Source organism: Pelobates fuscus, chromosome 3 (genome assembly GCF_036172605.1).
Source record: "Pelobates fuscus isolate aPelFus1 chromosome 3, aPelFus1.pri, whole genome shotgun sequence".
NCBI classification, from domain to species: domain Eukaryota; kingdom Metazoa; phylum Chordata; class Amphibia; order Anura; family Pelobatidae; genus Pelobates; species Pelobates fuscus.
Window position 1 is genome coordinate 53,396,988 of NC_086319.1, and position 17,765 is coordinate 53,414,752.

A 17,765-nucleotide genomic window follows, 5' to 3' on the forward strand; every position below is an offset into this window, starting at 1 on the left:
ATGTGATGGCGTGCCCCGCGGTTATGCAGGTCGGTAAGGTGATTCAGGCCCCTGGGTTCCGGTCTCATGCTGCGGGGCTGGTCAGTCCCTCGGGTGGTGGTTGTTAGAGGTGCCGGAGGTCTTCGGCAGTGAGCAAAGGTTGGGTTCAGGCTTTGCTTTTGTTTGTGTTGGGACGATGTATGAGGCCTGATCAGCCTTCTCCGCGTGATCCTCTTCCCTGCGGGAGCCGCGGGTATTTTTCGTGTGCGCGGGGGGCGTCATCTAGGTGAGGAGCTGCTTGCCTGCTGCAGGGCATGTTGCAGTGCCCTTTTCTCCAGCTTCATCCAGAATGCTGCCATGATAGCCTCTAGTTTGGTCTGCAGCGTGGTCTCAGTGCTGAGATCTTGTTTGCGAGGGAGGCACGAGGTGTCCGCCATTAGGGGTGAGTCGGCAGTTATGTGAGTCGCTTGTTTGCTGGCCTTCACCCCCCCCTCGCCTCTGCGAAGCGTAGCTCTCCCGTGTTGGACCTTGTTCACCCCCGACGGTAGCAGTCGCTGGGTATCCTCGGAGCGGGAGAGCGGCCGGTGCACACAAGGCCGCATGTTGTCACACGCAAGGTTACTCGATTTTTACCGGGGCACCGACCCCTACAACCAGGCCCAGCAGTGTCAGGCGCCGGAGTGGGCTCTAGGTGGTTCCGAAATTAAGCTTGATGGAGCCTTGTGTTGCTTTCGTTGGCAAAATTGTGGAGGAGCTTCAGTGAAACACGTCTGTCCTCCATGACAGTTAGGCCCCGCCCCTCCATAAATAAATATTAATAAAAAGATACACTTAGTATGACGTTATATATATATATATTTTTTTTTTTTTACTTTTTTCACCAGCAGAGGGACTGCCTGTCAGTTCAGGCAATCCCCCTGCTGGTTCGGCCATGTGATTGTGGTCCATGGGGGTCCTAAATTGGAGAGGGGGGATCAAAGTTCCCCCTCTCGCTTCCAGCACTCTAATTCCCCGCGGATGTATCAGGTACGTCCACGGTCCTTAAAGGGACACTATAGTCACCTGAACAACTTTAGCTTAATGAAGCAGTTTTGGTGTATAGAACATGCCCCTGCAGCCTCACTGCTCAATCCTCTGCCATTTAGGAGTTAAATCCCTTTGTTTATGAACCCTAGTCACACCTCCCTGCATGTGACTTGCACAGCCTTCCATAAACACTTCCTGTAAAGAGAGCCCTATTTAGGCTTTCTTTATTGCAAGTTCTGTTTAATTGAGATTTTCTTATTCCCTACTATGTTAATAGCTTGTTAGACTCTGCAAGAGCCTCCTGTATGTGATTAAAGTTCAATTTAGAGATTGAGATACAATTATTTAAGGTAAATTTCATCTGTTTGAAAGTGAAACCAATTTTTTTTTCATGCAGGCTCTGTCAATCATAGCCAGGGAAGGTGTGGTTGGGCTGCATAAACAGAAACAAAGTGATTTAACTCCTAAATGACAGTGAATTGAGCAGTGAAATTGCAGGGGAATGATCTATACACTAAAACTGCTTTATTTAGCTAAAGTCATTTAGGTGACTATAGTGTTCCTTTAAGGACCATTTTTTGTCGGACCTGCCTGATACGTCCATGGTCACTAAGGGATTAACTGTGAATGTTGTAATACTGTTTGCTTTTACTGTAATAAAATACACATATTTGTGTTCAGCGATGTCTCACACACAAACTGCATTTTCACTTATAATATTAGCATCATAATACATTTTTGATGTTTTAAAACACTCATATTTGTGCTCAGTGAAGTCTACCGAGTACCACAGTACCCCTCTTTGTACAGGTTATATGGTGTTACATATAAGGCTTGTAAATTTAATTCTCTTGACATGCGCATAGCCGTCCTTTTTGCATATGCAGAAAGATAAGTCCTGCGCTCACTCCCATCACTACTGGGCGGCAGCAATGACTACAGTACACACCAGCCCCAATATATAGTAAAAACCAAAGAAAAACAAGTTACCTGCACTCTCTCCTTAATCCCTATGTATTTATAGACAAATGGAGGTCATTTAGTTACTCCAATGGCCACATATTTTATGGTTTTATGGTGTTACATATAAGGATTGTAAATTAAATTCTCTTGACATGCGCATAGCTGTCCTTTTTGCATATGTCATAAAACCATTAAACCCCCCAAAAAGACACGGACACCAAATTTAAAGTGGATAAAATATCACGGCTTTAATTAAAAAAAATATATATATACAATTAAATATATAAATAACAAAATGGGTCATTGCCAAACATACCCAATTTTAACAGACACATAATTCACCCCAACTTTTAACAGTACTATAGCCACTGACAATGACCCATAACATAAGCTAACAATAATCCATACAACTAGATATGAATAACATAACACAAGAAACAGCCACAACAGGCATCATACTCCAAGTGATTTAACATTGTAGGGGTATACCGAGATACCCCTACACACCCAGGTTGAAAACCGCCTACGGGCTCCAACCTACCAATTCAATTCAACCATGTGAATATTGTTACCAAACTTCCAAACATCACAGCTACCAAACCTACCTACCTCCCAATGTCTTATCCAGCCCCCGCCGCCGTGACCAGATGGGATAAAAGAAGAAAATACTATAATCCAATAATACGGGAGGGAGGGTGGGACAACAACAGGTGAGTATAGTATGGCTAATTAAAATGGCCCCTAATCTAAAATGTCCGTTAATAATAACTAATTTCAAATTAAGCCCCGCCCCCACAACCACCTAGCCAATAAACACCCACCACTCCATGTGCCCGCCTCCTAGCTCTGTCAAGGCCCATTCCATTAGCTTCGCCGGTCCCTGGACCTTCTGCCTGTGTTGTCAGACAATTCCCTCAAATTGTAATTAAAAAAATTACTTAATTATGTAAAAAGAAAAATTGTGCACTAGATAAGTTGGCGCAAAAAATTAAAATATAAATAGGTTTGCAGCACCCACAATATACCCAGGTAATATGGTACAGAAACAATCACAAAACAGAATAGTGCTGGTGCGCATACATATGTATAGAACCCCTCAAGTGTTGAGAAGTATTTACAAACAGATGATACAGTGCAAGCAAGTGCGATCCCTTATAGGGTGTCTACAAGCCCAGGTGTATATGTGTGTATACTTATAGCCTGTTACACTGTACAGTTGATATCTGCAATTAAGGAGACAAAAGTAGGGGGAAGGGAACAGAGAAAGCACTCCTAGTGCAATACAATTATTAAAATTGAAACTAAAATAAACTGTCTCTTTAAGAATGCAACTCACAAATGTAGAGAGGTATGAGCCCCACTCTAAGTTATTTTGCCCAGGGAGGATCAGCACCTTGGGTACGTGGGATCTGATCAGGGCCGGCGCTACCATAAGGCAGCCCAGTAAGCCGCCTTAGGGCGCACCAGCCCTGGGGGCGCAATGTCAGGCTGACCGGAAGGAGGGAAGCGCACTGCGCTCCCCTCCAGCCGGTTACAATTGGTAGTGTGACCGAGCGCAGAGATTCCCGCCCGCAGAGCCCAGACATCATATCCCTGCTCCCTGTGTACCACACAGCGCGGCTGGCTCCCAGTGATGGGGCTGGGCTGCAGGACTCCACAGAGCCGGACTCCATGCACCCAGGGGACAAGATTGAACTGATGTAAGTATGTAATAATGCATGTATGTATGTATGTATGTATGTATGTATGTCTCTGTATGTATGTCTCTGTATGTATGTATGTATTTATGTATGTCTCTGTATGTATGTATGTATGTATGTATGTCTCTGTATGTATGTATGTATGTCTCTGTATGTATGTATGTATCTGTATGTATACATGTGTGTCTCTGTATGTATGTCTCTGTATCCATGCATGTATCTGTATGCATGCATGTATGTATGTTTGTCTCTGAGTGTCTGTATATATGTCTCTGTATGCATGTGTGTAACTCTGTGCCTTTATGTCTCTGTATGTACGGATGTATGTATGTGTCTGTGTGTCTCTGTATGTCTTTGTATGCATGTTTCTGTATGTATGTGTCTGTATGACGGTTTGCCTCTGTATGTAGTTATGTTAGTATGTGTCTGTATGTCTTGTATGTATGTTTATGTATGTTTATGTATGCCTGTATGTCTCTGTATGTACGTATGTATGTGTATGTATGCCTGTATGTCTTTGTATGTATGTTTGTGTATGCCTGTATGTGTCTGTATGATGGTATGCCTCTGTATGTATGCATGTCTTTATATACCTTCATGTCTCTGTATGCCTGTATGTCTCTGACTGTATGTGTCTGTGTCTGTATGTCTCTGTATGATTATTTCTGTGTTTGTATGACAGTGTACCTGTGTGACTGAAAAATGATGCCTGTGGCTTGGGAGGAAATACACACAGGCGAAGATGCATTTTTTTTTTTTTTTTTTTTTAAAGGAGGGTGAGGGGCGCCAAAATGCATCTTCGCCTGTGTAACTAAAAATCCTAGCACCGGCCCTGGATCTGATAAATGCTCCTGTGACTCCAGTGTCAGGCAAAAAACATTTATTAAAAATAAAAACAACTGATAGTCAAATAGTAAAAAGCACAGTCCAGCTGCAGCTCACCACACCATGGGGAGTTTGATAACAGTTCAATGTAATCTCTCTCCTTCTGGGGCCGGTCCTGCTGGCTGGTGTGTGTATTCAGTTCACTTCCTTGTATCCTGATACCAGGTCACGTGACGCGTTTCGTCCCGCCTCTTGGGACTTTCTCAAACAAGCAATATCTCCTCCCACTGGAGATCCTCTTTTATTTAGGAGTCCCAAAGCCATGATCCAATCAGCTTGTAGCTCTCCAAAGTTGCACACATTGTCCATAATTACTTAAAATCCAAATAAAACATTTATTCACAATCTGTGTGTTTTTTTTATTAACAAACACACATTTAAAAATTTCAATATCCAATATAGAAAATGACATAATTCAAAATCTTTATTAAGACCGGATGGGATAAGGGTGTCTAAAATGAAGATCCAACGCATCTCCTCCTGTCCGATTTTACAAATAAAATGACCCCTTATCCAATCCCTGGGCACCTGTTTGATCCCAATGAATTCCAGGCCAGTGGGGTCCTGATTATGTCTGTGTTTAAAATGCTCAGAGACGCTATGACAATTCAGACCCTTTCTAATATTATAAATGTGCTCCCTGATTCTAATGTGGAGAGGACGTGTGGTCCTCCCCACATACTGTAAATTGCAGGGGCATTTTAGAAGATAAATTATATTATTAGTGTGGCATGTCATATGCTCCCTTATACTAAATTATTTTTTCGTCCTTTCCGATTTAAATGTCGTTTCAACTTTGTTACTCTTCCTATTTAGCGTCTTACAAGCATAACACATCCTAAATTTTAAAAAAAACCTTTGTTTGTCCCAAGAAGGTGCCAAGTGACCTCTTAGGTTTGTCTTTATAAAAGCTGTGGACTAGAGAATTCCTAAGGTTGGGGACACCCCGAAAAGTGACCCTGGGTTCGGATGGTAGTACATCCCCCAAATCCTTATCTGCCTTTAATATTGGCCAGTATTTTCTAATTATATGTTTTATAGTTCTATGTTGATTGTTAAAATCGAAAACTAAAACATCCTTAAAACCGTCTAAAATTCCATCCTCTTCCTTTCCTTGTATTAAACCCGCCTGTGTTATCCCTTTCACTTCCTCTAGGGCTCTGTCCAAGATTTCCTCTGGATCTTCCTGCTCTCTAAATTTATCTATGAGGTCTTGGGCTTGTTCCTGAAACCTACTTTCCTCAGTACAGTTACGTCTTAGTCTGAGGAGTTGGCCTTTAGGTATATTATTCAGCCAAGGGGAATAGTGTCCACTATTATAGGTCACATACCCATTGACGTCCACCTTCTTAAAGAAGGTTTCTGTCTTAAGGACTCCTCCCTCTACTTGTATCTTCAGGTCTAGAAAAATCGATGGACTCTGTACTAAAATTGTCGGTAAGTTGAATACCCCATGTATTATGATTCATAAAATTTAAAAAGTCTTTAAAATCTTTCTCTGGTCCGTCCCAGCTGAAAATCATATCATCTATATATCTGCGATAGGCAAGTACCCGTGCGCTCCAGTCATGCTGCCCATATATAAAACTACTTTCCCAGTGGACCATAAATAAATTGGCATAACTGGGCGCATAGGTACTGCCCATCTGTATGCATGATGATCCTTTTATATTGGATATTGAAATTTTTAAATGTGTGTTTGTCAATAAAAAAAAAACACACAGATTGTGAATAAATGTTTTATTTGGATTTTAAGTAATTATGGACAATGTGTGCAACTTTGGAGAGCTACAAGCCGATTGGATCATGGCTTTTGGACTCCTAAATAAAAGAGGATCTCCAGTGGGAGGAGATATTGCTCGTTTGAGAAAGGCCAAAGAGGCGGGACGAAACGCGTCACATGACCTGGTATCAGGATACAAGGAAGTGAACTGAATACACACACCAGCCAGCAGGACCGGCCCCAGAAGGAGAGAGATTACACTGAACTGTTATCAAACTCCCCATGGTGTGGTGAGCTGCAGCTGGACTGTGCTTTTTACTATTTGACTATCAGTTGTTTTTATTTTTAATAAATGTTTTTTGCCTGACACTGGAGTCACAGGAGCATTTATCAGATCCCACGTACCCAAGGGGCTGATCCTCCCTGGGCGAGATAGCTTAGAGTGGGGGCTCATACCACTCTACATTTGTGAGTTGCATTCTTAAAGAGACAGTTTATTTTAGTTAAAATTTTAATAATTGTATTGCACTAGGAGTGCTTTCTCTGTTCCCTTCCCCCTACTTTTGTCTCCTTAATTACAGATATCAACTGTACAGTGTAACAGGCTATAAGTATACACACATATACACCTGGGCGTGTAGACACCCTATAAGGGATCACACTTGCTTGCACTGTATCATCTGTTTGTAAATACTTCTCAACACTTGAAGGGTTCTATACATATGTATGCGCACCAGCACTTTTCTGTTTTGTAATTATGTAAAAAGATAACCTAAATATACACGTAGATTTTAAATATATATTAATACAATACATTTAAGATCCACACACTCGCTCATTCACTAAACAGCTATTTTAAGTCTCACAGAATGCAATAGTTTTATTTAAAAACAAGCCTCAGGTCTGAAGCAATACTGATCAATTTGATAGAGTTTAACAGTTAAAATAACTAATGTTTTTTTCAAACAAGGAAAAAAACAAAACAGAACATGGCAGGGCATACAAATATGTGTGTGTGTGTATATATATATATATATATATCTATATACACATATACACACACACACATGCATAAATTGATTAAATAGAGGTGAAGCGGGAGTATTGAGCAAGAACTATACAAGACATCAAGATGTGTCTATCCAGCGTTTCCCAATTGGTGTTGGAACACAATTTTGTTTCCTCCAAAATGTTTAAAACTAAAATGGCCGCGGGCGGCGAAGGAGCAGTGGGCAGTGATCTCCCTGCTCAGCTCCCTCGACTGCACAGCAGTGATGCTGGAGCTGGAATATGATGTCACTCCGGCGCCAGCATCACTAAGAGGCGCATGAGGGATCTGAGCAGGGAGATCACTGCTCCTTTTGCCGCCCGCACGCCACCTGCCCAGCACCCCCACTGGACCCCAGGGACCGCACGTTCATCCCAGCAGCCACACTGGACCAATTGGACTAAGAGACTCCATGCCAGCACTCCCAAAGATAGGGGGGCTGGGTGGAGTAAAATTTAAAAAAATAAATAATGTGTGTCTGTTAGGGAATTTTTATGTGTTTGTGTGTCTGTCAAAGAGTATATGTGTATTTGTCAGAGTGTATACCCTGTTCCAAATTATTATGCAAATTATATTGTTCTCATTTACCTAAATAATTTATGTAAATAAGTCAGCATACTTCTCATGTTATCAACTATTAAGAGTACAATTCAAATTTTATTGAACAAACTTCCTAATGATAACAGTATTTGTTTTAAACATAAAAAACTTACAATGCACTGTTCTAAATTATTACGCACAGTAAGTTTCAAAACACTTTATAGGTTTTAAAGAACTGAACATTGTCATTTGTTGTGTTTGCAGCATATTTACTGTAATCAAAAGCTATTTCAATCAAACTTATAACAACATTTTAACATTTTAAACATTTTAACAGGTCACGTTACATTTTAACATAGGACCCCTTATTTGATAGCAGTCTCAAAAGTCTTTCTCAAAGGTTCTCAATAGGATTGAAGTCAGGGAAGGATGGAGGCCACACCATGACTTTCTCTCCTTTTATCCCCAATAGCAGCCATTGATGCAGATGTATTCTTTGCAGCATGAGATGGTGCATTGTCATGCATGAAGATGATTTTATTACGGAAAGCATAGTTCTTCCTTCTGTACCAGACCACCAAGAAAGTGGTCAGTCAGAAACTCCACATACTTTGCAGAGGTCATCTTTACACCTTCGGGGACCCTAAAGGGGCCGACCAGCTTTCTTCCCATGATTCTGGCCCCAAAACTTGACTCCACCACCGCCTTGCTGACGTTGCAGCCTTGTTGGAACAGGGTGACCGTCCACCAACCATCCACTACTCCATCCATCTGGACGATCCAGGGTTGCACGGCACTCATCAGTGAACAGGACTGTTTGAAAATTAGTCTTCATGTATTTTTCTGCCCAATGCAGCCGTTTCTGCTTGTGAGCATTGGTTAATGGTGGCCGAATAGAAGTTTTATGCACAGTTGCAAGACTCTGGGGGACTCTACACCTTGATGTCCGTGGGACTCCAGAGGCACCAGCAGCTTCAAATATCTGTTTGCTGCTATGTAATGGTATTTTAGCAGCTGCTCTCTTGATCCGATCCATGGATCTGGCAGAAATCTTCCTCAATGTGCCTTTATCTGCACAAACCCATCTGTGCTCTGAATTAGCCACAAATCTCTTAATAGTGCGATGATCACGCTTAAGTTTTCGTGGAATATCAAATGTTTTCATACCTCGTCCAAGGCATTGAACTATTTCACTCTTTTCGGTAGCAGAGAGATCCTGCACTGTATGCACAATCACACACTCACAAATACACACAATTACATATATAGACACACTGCTATGCATATACGCACGCTATTACACGTATACACATATACACACTCACAGATATACAGAAACATTTACACATGCTTACAGATACTCACAGTTACACATGTATACACTTATACACATATACACACAACATTTCTGGGGGCTATAGCACAGGTCAGCCCCCCACCTCTTAATTGGCTGATTAATTAGCAGATCTTTTAGATTTAAATGCATGGGAGGACTTTATGTCATACAACACAGGTCCCAGGGATCCAGGGAAGAGGGAAAACCATTGCAAAGCAGTTTGCTCCATTAATAGGGATTAGGGCCAGTGTACTCTGGTCTTCATTACCACTACAACAGGCTATCCTGGCTATGAAGATTGAAAAACTTTAAATGTCTGTTTTTTATCACTTTTTTTTCTAAGCACAAAATAGGAAAATACACCAGACAATATTCATTTTTTTGACAATCAAAATTTTTATTGAAGCACAAGCTAGTAAGCCAATAATATAAATTGAAATTAATTATATAATAAGAGACAAATCAGTATCTACAAACACAATCCAATGCAAGTGCTCTCATAGTAGTTACAGGTATTTTGAGCTACCTATCATGAACAAAACGATGCATGCAGATATAGGTGAAATAAACAAAACGATGCATGCATTTAAGTGAATGTCTCATGATGTAGGGGCAGATAACACGTGGAGTAGACCTAATCTAAGCAAACTGAGTGGTGCCCATGCCACGTGTGAGAACTAATCTCCTATTCGTATTACTCCCTTCCCATTTCTCCTTTTTCTTCTCTCTCCTCTTACAAACTTTATTTTTATTATGTGTATAACTACATTTTTCCCGTTCTTGTCTTTTGATCCACAACATGTGGCACGTAAACACCATCAAATAGGCTTCAGTGTTGTATTGTGACATTCTGATCTATAACTGAGATACATTATACAAAATCTCATGGTATTGTGTTTTAACTTATCCAACAACTTAAGCAGAGTAGTCTTCCTATTCCTCTCCATCACCACATCAGTTGTAATGATAAGGTACCTGAGTGCAACACCTTGGTTCTTTGTGGAGCTAGAATGGAGATCTAATTTGTCTCCTGTTGACATTTATTTTCAGTATGTGATACTGTTATTTTGTTAAGTAAAATGGGGACAAGGGTAGAGGAGAGGTTAAAAAACCAAAAAACACCCCCATATCCCTAGTTCCTCCGCTCGGCTTAAGCATCTTCAAATAATGTTTATTTCTGATGATAACATCCCTAAACTCTGTTTCATCTGGAAAATTCCAGTCTAACCAAACTCCACTTGTTTAACCTTGCTCAATGGCTTTTATTTCCCTCAGCTCAGCTTTTTATAAAATAATATATATACAGAGTCTTCTGGAGACCGCAGGCTGGTATTTAACACATGGCGCTGAGATGTAAAGGTAACCCTGCTGTCATTTAAGAAAAGCCATTGTTTGGGCTTCTGTGAGGACTCACTACCAGAGGTGGGCATTTCTCCTCCAGCTGCCTGAACTAAGGAAACATTGGAGGAGCTCTTCACAGGTTTTACAGACCTTAAACTGATGTCCCTTGCATAGCAGTAATAATGGCCACTTTCAGGAGTTGCTCCCGAATGCACCACAACAGAATTTAAAGCATAAGGCACTCGTCGTTGGGTAGAGCGCCGATCTTCTATGCCAACTGATGCCTGCTCATTAGCTTTATTTTCACCAGCACCAGAAAGATCAGTGTCCAGAGAGGTAGATCTTTCCACGGGCAGCCTCAGTATTTGTGGAATAGATACTGGATTGAATATCTTCCGCTTCACCTGGTGCTCTGGATCATAAGAAAACCTCAGTAGGTTTAGAATGAGGTATTCTGGCTCCTCCATAATTTGCATGGTCTTCTCTGCTTTCTGGAGGGAAGCACAGTTTCCACACTGATAGCAGTTGTCTCCATCGAGAATTTCTGGTGCGAGGAAATGGCTGAACATGTCGTTGACAGAAAATGTTTTCTGGTGTTCTTTTTTGCCAGTATTAATTAATGATGGTGGGAATCCCAGTGAAAGGTCTGTAAAAGCCTCCGTCTTCTGGGAAATGTTTTTACATGTTTGGCAGCAGATATTAGTTTGCAGCCTTCCCTCAAACATGTGTTGTATTATAGTTTTTTCATCTTTCCCCCAGCTTGTGCTTTGTGAAGACTGTTGAGGAGGAACTTCTGTAACCAGAGCATTGGCGGCAGTCTCTGAAGACAAAAACTGTATTCTCTCTTCCTCATGCAAGCTAACATAAAAAGTAAAAGAATACATTTATTTAATATGAATCATACCAAGCAATAAGCATAAAGAACACATTTCTTAAAATAATGTATATTTAATTTGGTTGATGCATTTCTAGCCAGAGGGTATTTTATTACATTTAGCTTGCGGAGGAGGGATGGCAAGTGAAGCAGAGGGCATTTGCCCCCACCAGGCCTCTAGTGTAGAGAGGTTTCTGAGCTGCTCCTTCATAGCACAATACTGTGTAAATTATGTTACTTTGTTCTTTTATTATTATTGTATTCAGAGGCGACTCTAGGCTTTCAGAGGCCTTTCACAAAGTTGGAATTAGAGGCCTTACAACATGAGTCAGCAACCTATTTCTGTATGAGGTCTAGATGCCATGTCCATAAATGGATGGGAGGCTGCTTTTATCTCTATAGCTAAAATAAATTGAAGATAATAGTAGTAGATAATAGTAGATTGCTCCCTAATTTGGTATGCTTATTTGGAATTGCCCTGTATGGGAAGGGGGTAAATAGTGGCTGTAGTGTGTATGGGGCAAATATGGGATGTACCTAGGGAGACTTTAAACAGTATTTTGGGAGAGAGGTGCTTCAGTGTGTGATATATGGGATCTTAAATAAATCTTTAACGTTTATTCTTCCCTCCCTCTTGCTTATTTTGGGCCAGGGAGGGGGAAAGTTGACCTCTGATGGGTCCAATATCAGGTCTGCAACTCAATCTGGCCGTCGCTCTATAATAAATCAGAGCACTGCTGTGGTAACTTACAGAAACTGTCTGATCAACTAAGCAATGTGTCTGCACCTGCCCGAGGGGCAACTTGCAAGCTTTCTAGAGACTCCCCCTTCGACTCACCTTAGGAGGTTACATATCTCTCCTAATTATAGAGCCATCAATGATTGTAGTCCAATTATTGCAGTGTTAGTATAAATCATTAAATATTAATAAAGGAAGTGGAATGTTGAGGGATAATCTACTGATTTGACCTCAAGTTGGACTTATTGTTTGTAGTTACTTCACAGGCCAAATGTAGCCAGCTCTCTGTTCTTCACTTGTAAGTTAAAATTTAATAATATACCCGAGCTAATGGACTGCAACTGTAAACTTTTGCCAATCCTGAAATTGAGCCCATGATTAGACATTTAGGGACTTATTTATCCCTTGCTTTTAATAAACCTCCGCCCTCCATGGTCTGCTTTGAGGAGACAAACAGTTAGACTGCCCTTTTAAGGGCTTTGTGCCTTGTGTAACCTCCTCTCATCCCTGCCCAACTTTATCCTCTATTGTGGGCAGGAAACACTAGCAGGTTTGTTACTCTAGAGACACTTTGCCTTTTATAAAGTAATACCATGTTTAACGTTACAGTATAACCTTATACATTTAGTACTAAGTAAATAATCAGGATATAAGAATTGTTTAATTACCTGTTTAAAAGGAATCGAAGATATTCAGAACTATCTTCCTGGGAGAAAGAACTGAACCACGGTGGACGAGACGCAATGAAAAATGTCAATGGAGTATATGCTTCTCGCTGGTTAGAAATAAGGGAAGATCCAAATGTTACTTTAACAGGGGGAATTGATGGAGATATTCACATGTTAAGAAGAAACTGCATTTTGTCCCATGTGTTTGGTTTCCAACTCTATTGACTCAGTGGAGGAGATTTATCCCAATGCTGTGATGTGAAATGTGCAAAACTGTAAAAGTTAATCAATCACCAATGGGATGTGCCTACTGATTCCACTAGTGACCATGGTGACTGCTTCTTTTTTTAGAACGTTCCAGAACATGGCATCTTGATAAATCTCAGCTTTTGTAATAGTAATATGTATTTCATATTGTTTGCTATATAACAGGGATTGTGCATATTAATTACTGTATTCTACATTATTTTGTGGAACGTTTCATGTTGTGTTCTGTTGTTTTTCTCTGTTACATGGACAGATAGTTATTTTATGTGCCATGTGCCCCCATTGTTTTTCAGTTAACAAAAGCATACCTTAGAATAAGCCAAGATGCTGAAAAGTTTTTGCAATTTCTTCATCAGTGAATTGCAGCCTTTCAAATTGAGGGATAACACGCGGCTCCTAAAGCTGAAAATCAGATCACGCATTATAGACTTTGCACTAAATCAGGGCTGCCCAACAGGTAGATCCCCAGATGTTGTGGAACTACAACTCCCATGATGCTTAGCATGCCTTTAGAATGCATTTAGAATGACAAAGCATCCTGGTAGCTGTAGTCCTACAACATGTGGGATCTACCTGTTGCGCAGCCCTGCACTAAATGATAACAGAAGACAGAAACAGTTTGAGTGTTATATTAACACCCACACATATGCCAAACTGTGCTCCTGTTGTATAAACTCCTTTAATTAATAAAGTAGGTAGCCTGTAGGTTTTCATACACAGCCGAGCACAGGAAACACGATCTGCCATATATACAAAATGTCCCTCAGTGTCATGGTGCTGGATACATTGCATCTAATGAGACATCATACTGCTCGGTGTGTGTAAAATATTATAGCAGTCTAAGTGAGGTTCTGTCAGTAACTGCTCACTGAGTGCAGCCTGCAGCCATTTTATCGATGGATTGAAGTATGGTGAGATATAATGCAATGCATGGCCAATGTTCAGCCAATGTATTTATTTTTAACAGATTAGTTGGATTCTCACATTACCACATAAACTCGAAAGGAGAACTTACTCTGTCGCCATGAACAACGATTGTAAAACGCTGTTCATATAACACGTGTTTCCCAGGTTTTTTAGGCCAGTTCTTGTTATTGATTTTCCTGACCGTACGGGGACGTGAGAAACCAAAGCACTGGATGAAGCTGACTGGGAACTTTGGATATTTTCAGGTTTTATCTCCTCAACAGCCTGGTTTGGTAACTCCTAAAGAAGAAGAAATTTTTTAAAATACATATTCATATATAAATGTCTGTATTTTCCTTACATTTCAATTCCGTCTTTGTGTTGTGATTTGTAAGATTGAAATGTTTTGGTCCTTAAAATGCCCCCCGTATCACTCTTCCCCCCCCCCCCCCCCCCCAGATGATAATCGCTATTGTGTCGGAAATCTGCTACATGGTGAATTATTCAGGGAAATTATATGAATTCTTTATTACCTCGTTTATGTCTCCCTTCTGGTTTTGATCCAACAGTTCAGTGCTGGAGTCTATGGTAGCATTCTGAAAATATTAATAATAATAATGTTTAGTTAACTTTCTATATATTTTTGAGCAATAACAACAGTTTATAGTCATTATTTTTGCATGAAATATTTGGCTACATATACACTGCGACCCCTAGCTTAAATAAGCCAGGGGGCACCAAGAAAAGGTTCTCTGGGTCCCATAGAAAATAATAAAAACACCTTTATTATAGGGAATAAGATCCCCCAAAAAAGAAAAGGAAACTTGTATATAAAATCTAACACTTCTATTAATAAAACACGAAAAAGGCGTTTGAATAGCGCCGAAACGTGCGTTAGGTTATATGGCTTTTTTATTATTTTAATCACAGCACTGTTTGTGTGCTCACTGGGAGAGGGGAGATAGATAGAAGTTATGGAGGTTTAACCCTATTAGATTATATCAGTATATAAGCAGATATCTTAGTAGATAGCCCTTCTTGACGATTCCTAGTATAGTCAGCTTACCATACGGTTTTACTGAAGGATACATTCTTACCATCCAGAGTTATTCACTCCTAGATACTTTGTGGATACTCTGGCTAGGGAGTTTTTGTTGCGGTGTATCCACTTACTTTTGTATCCGATTAGGTTTATACTATACTAGTGTGTAGAAACTACTTATTCTCTGAGTTCCTGACTAATTGATTATTTCAATGGGTATCATAACCCAAATTACTTTTTATTATTATTAGGACTCTAAGCATATGCCAATGTGGATAAGTATGTGCACTAACTATCTCTAAGTATATTTCTATATCTGCATACTCCTATTCAGATATAAGACCAAGATCTCCCCTGCGTGTTTTATTATTACAAGTGTTAGATTTTATATATAAGTTTCCTTTTATTTTTTGGGGCATCTTATACCCTATAATAAAGGTGTTTTTTATTATTTTCTATGGGCAAGACCCAGAGAACCTTTTCTTGGTGCCCTCTGGCTTATTTAAGCTAGGGATCACCTCCAGTTCCAATATTTGTTATATGTCCAAGGGTTATCCCCTATATAAGGTTCTATGGACACACTATAGATTCCGTTTATCGGACATCTTGCAACTTTATGTCTATACATATACACTGCTCAACGCAAACCGTGTCAAATATCCTAATATGTAAATACATGCATAATCTGCATTGTTAAATGAATTATTCTATTGAAAAATAATTTAGATTACTGTTCACTATTACACTCACTTTATATGAAATATTTATTACCTCGTTTAAGTTTCCCTTCTCATTTTGATCCAACTGTTCAGCGCTGGAGTCTATTGTAGCATTCTGAAAATATTCATAATAATAATGGTCAGTTACTTTTGTATGTTTTTTTTAGGCAATAAGACAGTTTATACTCATTATTTTTGCATTATTACTGCTCTCCCATGTTTTGCATTGAAATTGCTATTACGCTCACATTTATTAGAGCACAGGAAGAGTCTCCAAGTTGCTGCTTTGATCTGTCTCCTGTAAAGTCTTTACTGACGACTTGTATCCAATCAGTAACTTCTCATTGAGAAACACAGAAACACACAGTGTGTGGCAATCCGTGCAATCTGGCATTAATGCTCCTATCTGTCTACTTGACAGTTGGGATGTGTTACTAAGGGGTTTTAGAAACTTACTGATTCCACTTGAAATGTTTGTGAAATGCTGCTTTTATCAAAATCAGTAGAGAGAAGATGCAGTTAATCCCTAAAGCATTTAAAGGAACACTGTATGCGGAAACCGCTTCATCTCAGTGAAGTGATTATCATGTCTGGAGTCTCCTATCACCATCGCTCCATTTAGTGTTAAACGGTTTTTAAAGTTTTAATGCTAAACAAGAGCCCCCCAGCAGCCCATCCCATCTGTGCTGCTCAAACTAATGAGGAAACATTAGTCTGAGCATCATTGTGTGACTGTGATTGGCTGAGTGTCAGCTGACTGCTTTTAGCCTATCATAGTGTGCAATCAGGTGTGAATCGGTTTAGCTAGAAGAAAGTGTGTAATCAATGGATACTTCTCAACATTTCAAATGGACAAAGAAGGAAACTTGGGGGTGTGGGCAAGGCGGGCTGTTCTGAGACATTTTACTTAACCTTCCAATAACAATTTATGCAACTAAAATAATAATAAAAATAATGTATTTTATTAACACAGACTGGTTTAGAAACACCTTCAGTGTTAAACTGCTCAAAATGGTTCATCACTAAATGGAGGGACGGTGCCAGGGGACTATAAACAATTCAATAAGATGGAGTGGTTATAGTACCTAAGGTGTCCCTTTAAGCAAGCTAAAGTACTTTAGGGGACTGGACTGTACCTTTTAGTACAATTAATGCAGAAGGGCTACTAGACTCATTTATTAACTGAAAGGGACACTCTAATCACTTGGTATTAATTTAGTGCAAATAAATGTTTGAATACTTAATGTAGGCATCTACCTTTCAAGAATGCTAAATATACTGATTAAAACATTTGCACCTCTATATGTTTATCCTGCTGTAATTTATTTTTTAAAAGTAAAAGCAATGATAACTCTAAATTAAACAGTTTCATTCTTGATTTCAATTTCAGTGTTTCATATCTTTATATTGATTTGAGTTTTCCTATTTTTGAAAGTTTGAAAAATACAATTAAAGTTTAAATGTATAAAACCATTAGACTGTAGCCATTTAATGACAGATATGTTTCGGTTGAGTATCTACTTGAGATTGATGTTGAAGCCTTCTTACCTCGCTGACAGTTTCCTTGCATGCGCTTTCTTCAGTCTCTTTGCCGCTGTTATCATTAAAGACGGCAGAGATCTCTTGGTTGGAGCTGCTGTTGTGAGATTTTTTGCGTCTGAAAATCTTTTTCACGCTAAGTTTCTTGAAACAGCGAAGGAAACAGAAACAGCAGGAGCCGTCTTGTTCTACTGGGCTCTCTTCCCTTTCTGAACGCTTTCCAAGTTTATCTAATTTTTGCTTAATTTTACACAGCCATGATTTGATCCGGTTTTTAGACCTTTTGGCTTCTGTTTGCGTCCATGAGTCTTTGGTCTCAATTTTTGGTTCCTTGATATCATATTCTGTTGCCTGGTCCATCATTATAATTGTTTTTGTTTGGACACATTTATGGCACATATCTAATTGTATATTTGTGTCTTTCTGAGCTACGCTCATTAAAAACATTTCCCCCAAGTTTTGGGCGTAGG

General features: G+C 39.8%; 1 protein-coding gene across 1 annotated transcript; it reads right to left on the reverse strand.

Annotated features, from left to right (window-relative positions):
- Positions 1 to 10,471: 10,471 nt before the first annotated feature.
- Positions 10,472 to 14,244, reverse strand: LOC134601607 (ubiquitin carboxyl-terminal hydrolase 38-like). Its single transcript, XM_063446127.1, has 4 exons — positions 14,105 to 14,244; positions 13,398 to 13,491; positions 12,823 to 12,929; positions 10,472 to 11,399 (listed from the first exon to the last, which is right to left on the reverse strand). The coding sequence occupies exons 1-4, from the start codon at positions 14,140 to 14,142 to the stop codon at positions 10,472 to 10,474; spliced, it is 1,167 nt and encodes a 388-aa protein (XP_063302197.1). The 5' UTR covers positions 14,143 to 14,244.
- Between the last annotated feature and the right edge of the window lie 3,521 nt (positions 14,245 to 17,765).

Coding starts and splice junctions, on each gene's coding strand:
- LOC134601607 (XM_063446127.1), bottom strand. CDS start 14,142: ATGAACAGCGTTTTACAATCGTTGTTCATGGCGACAGA. Junction 13,492..14,104: donor TCGTTGTTCATGGCGACAGA/GTAAGTTCTCCT, acceptor TCTGATTTTCAG/CTTTAGGAGCCGCGTGTTAT. Junction 11,400..12,822: donor CTTCGATTCCTTTTAAACAG/GTAATTAAACAA, acceptor TTTTTATGTTAG/CTTGCATGAGGAAGAGAGAA.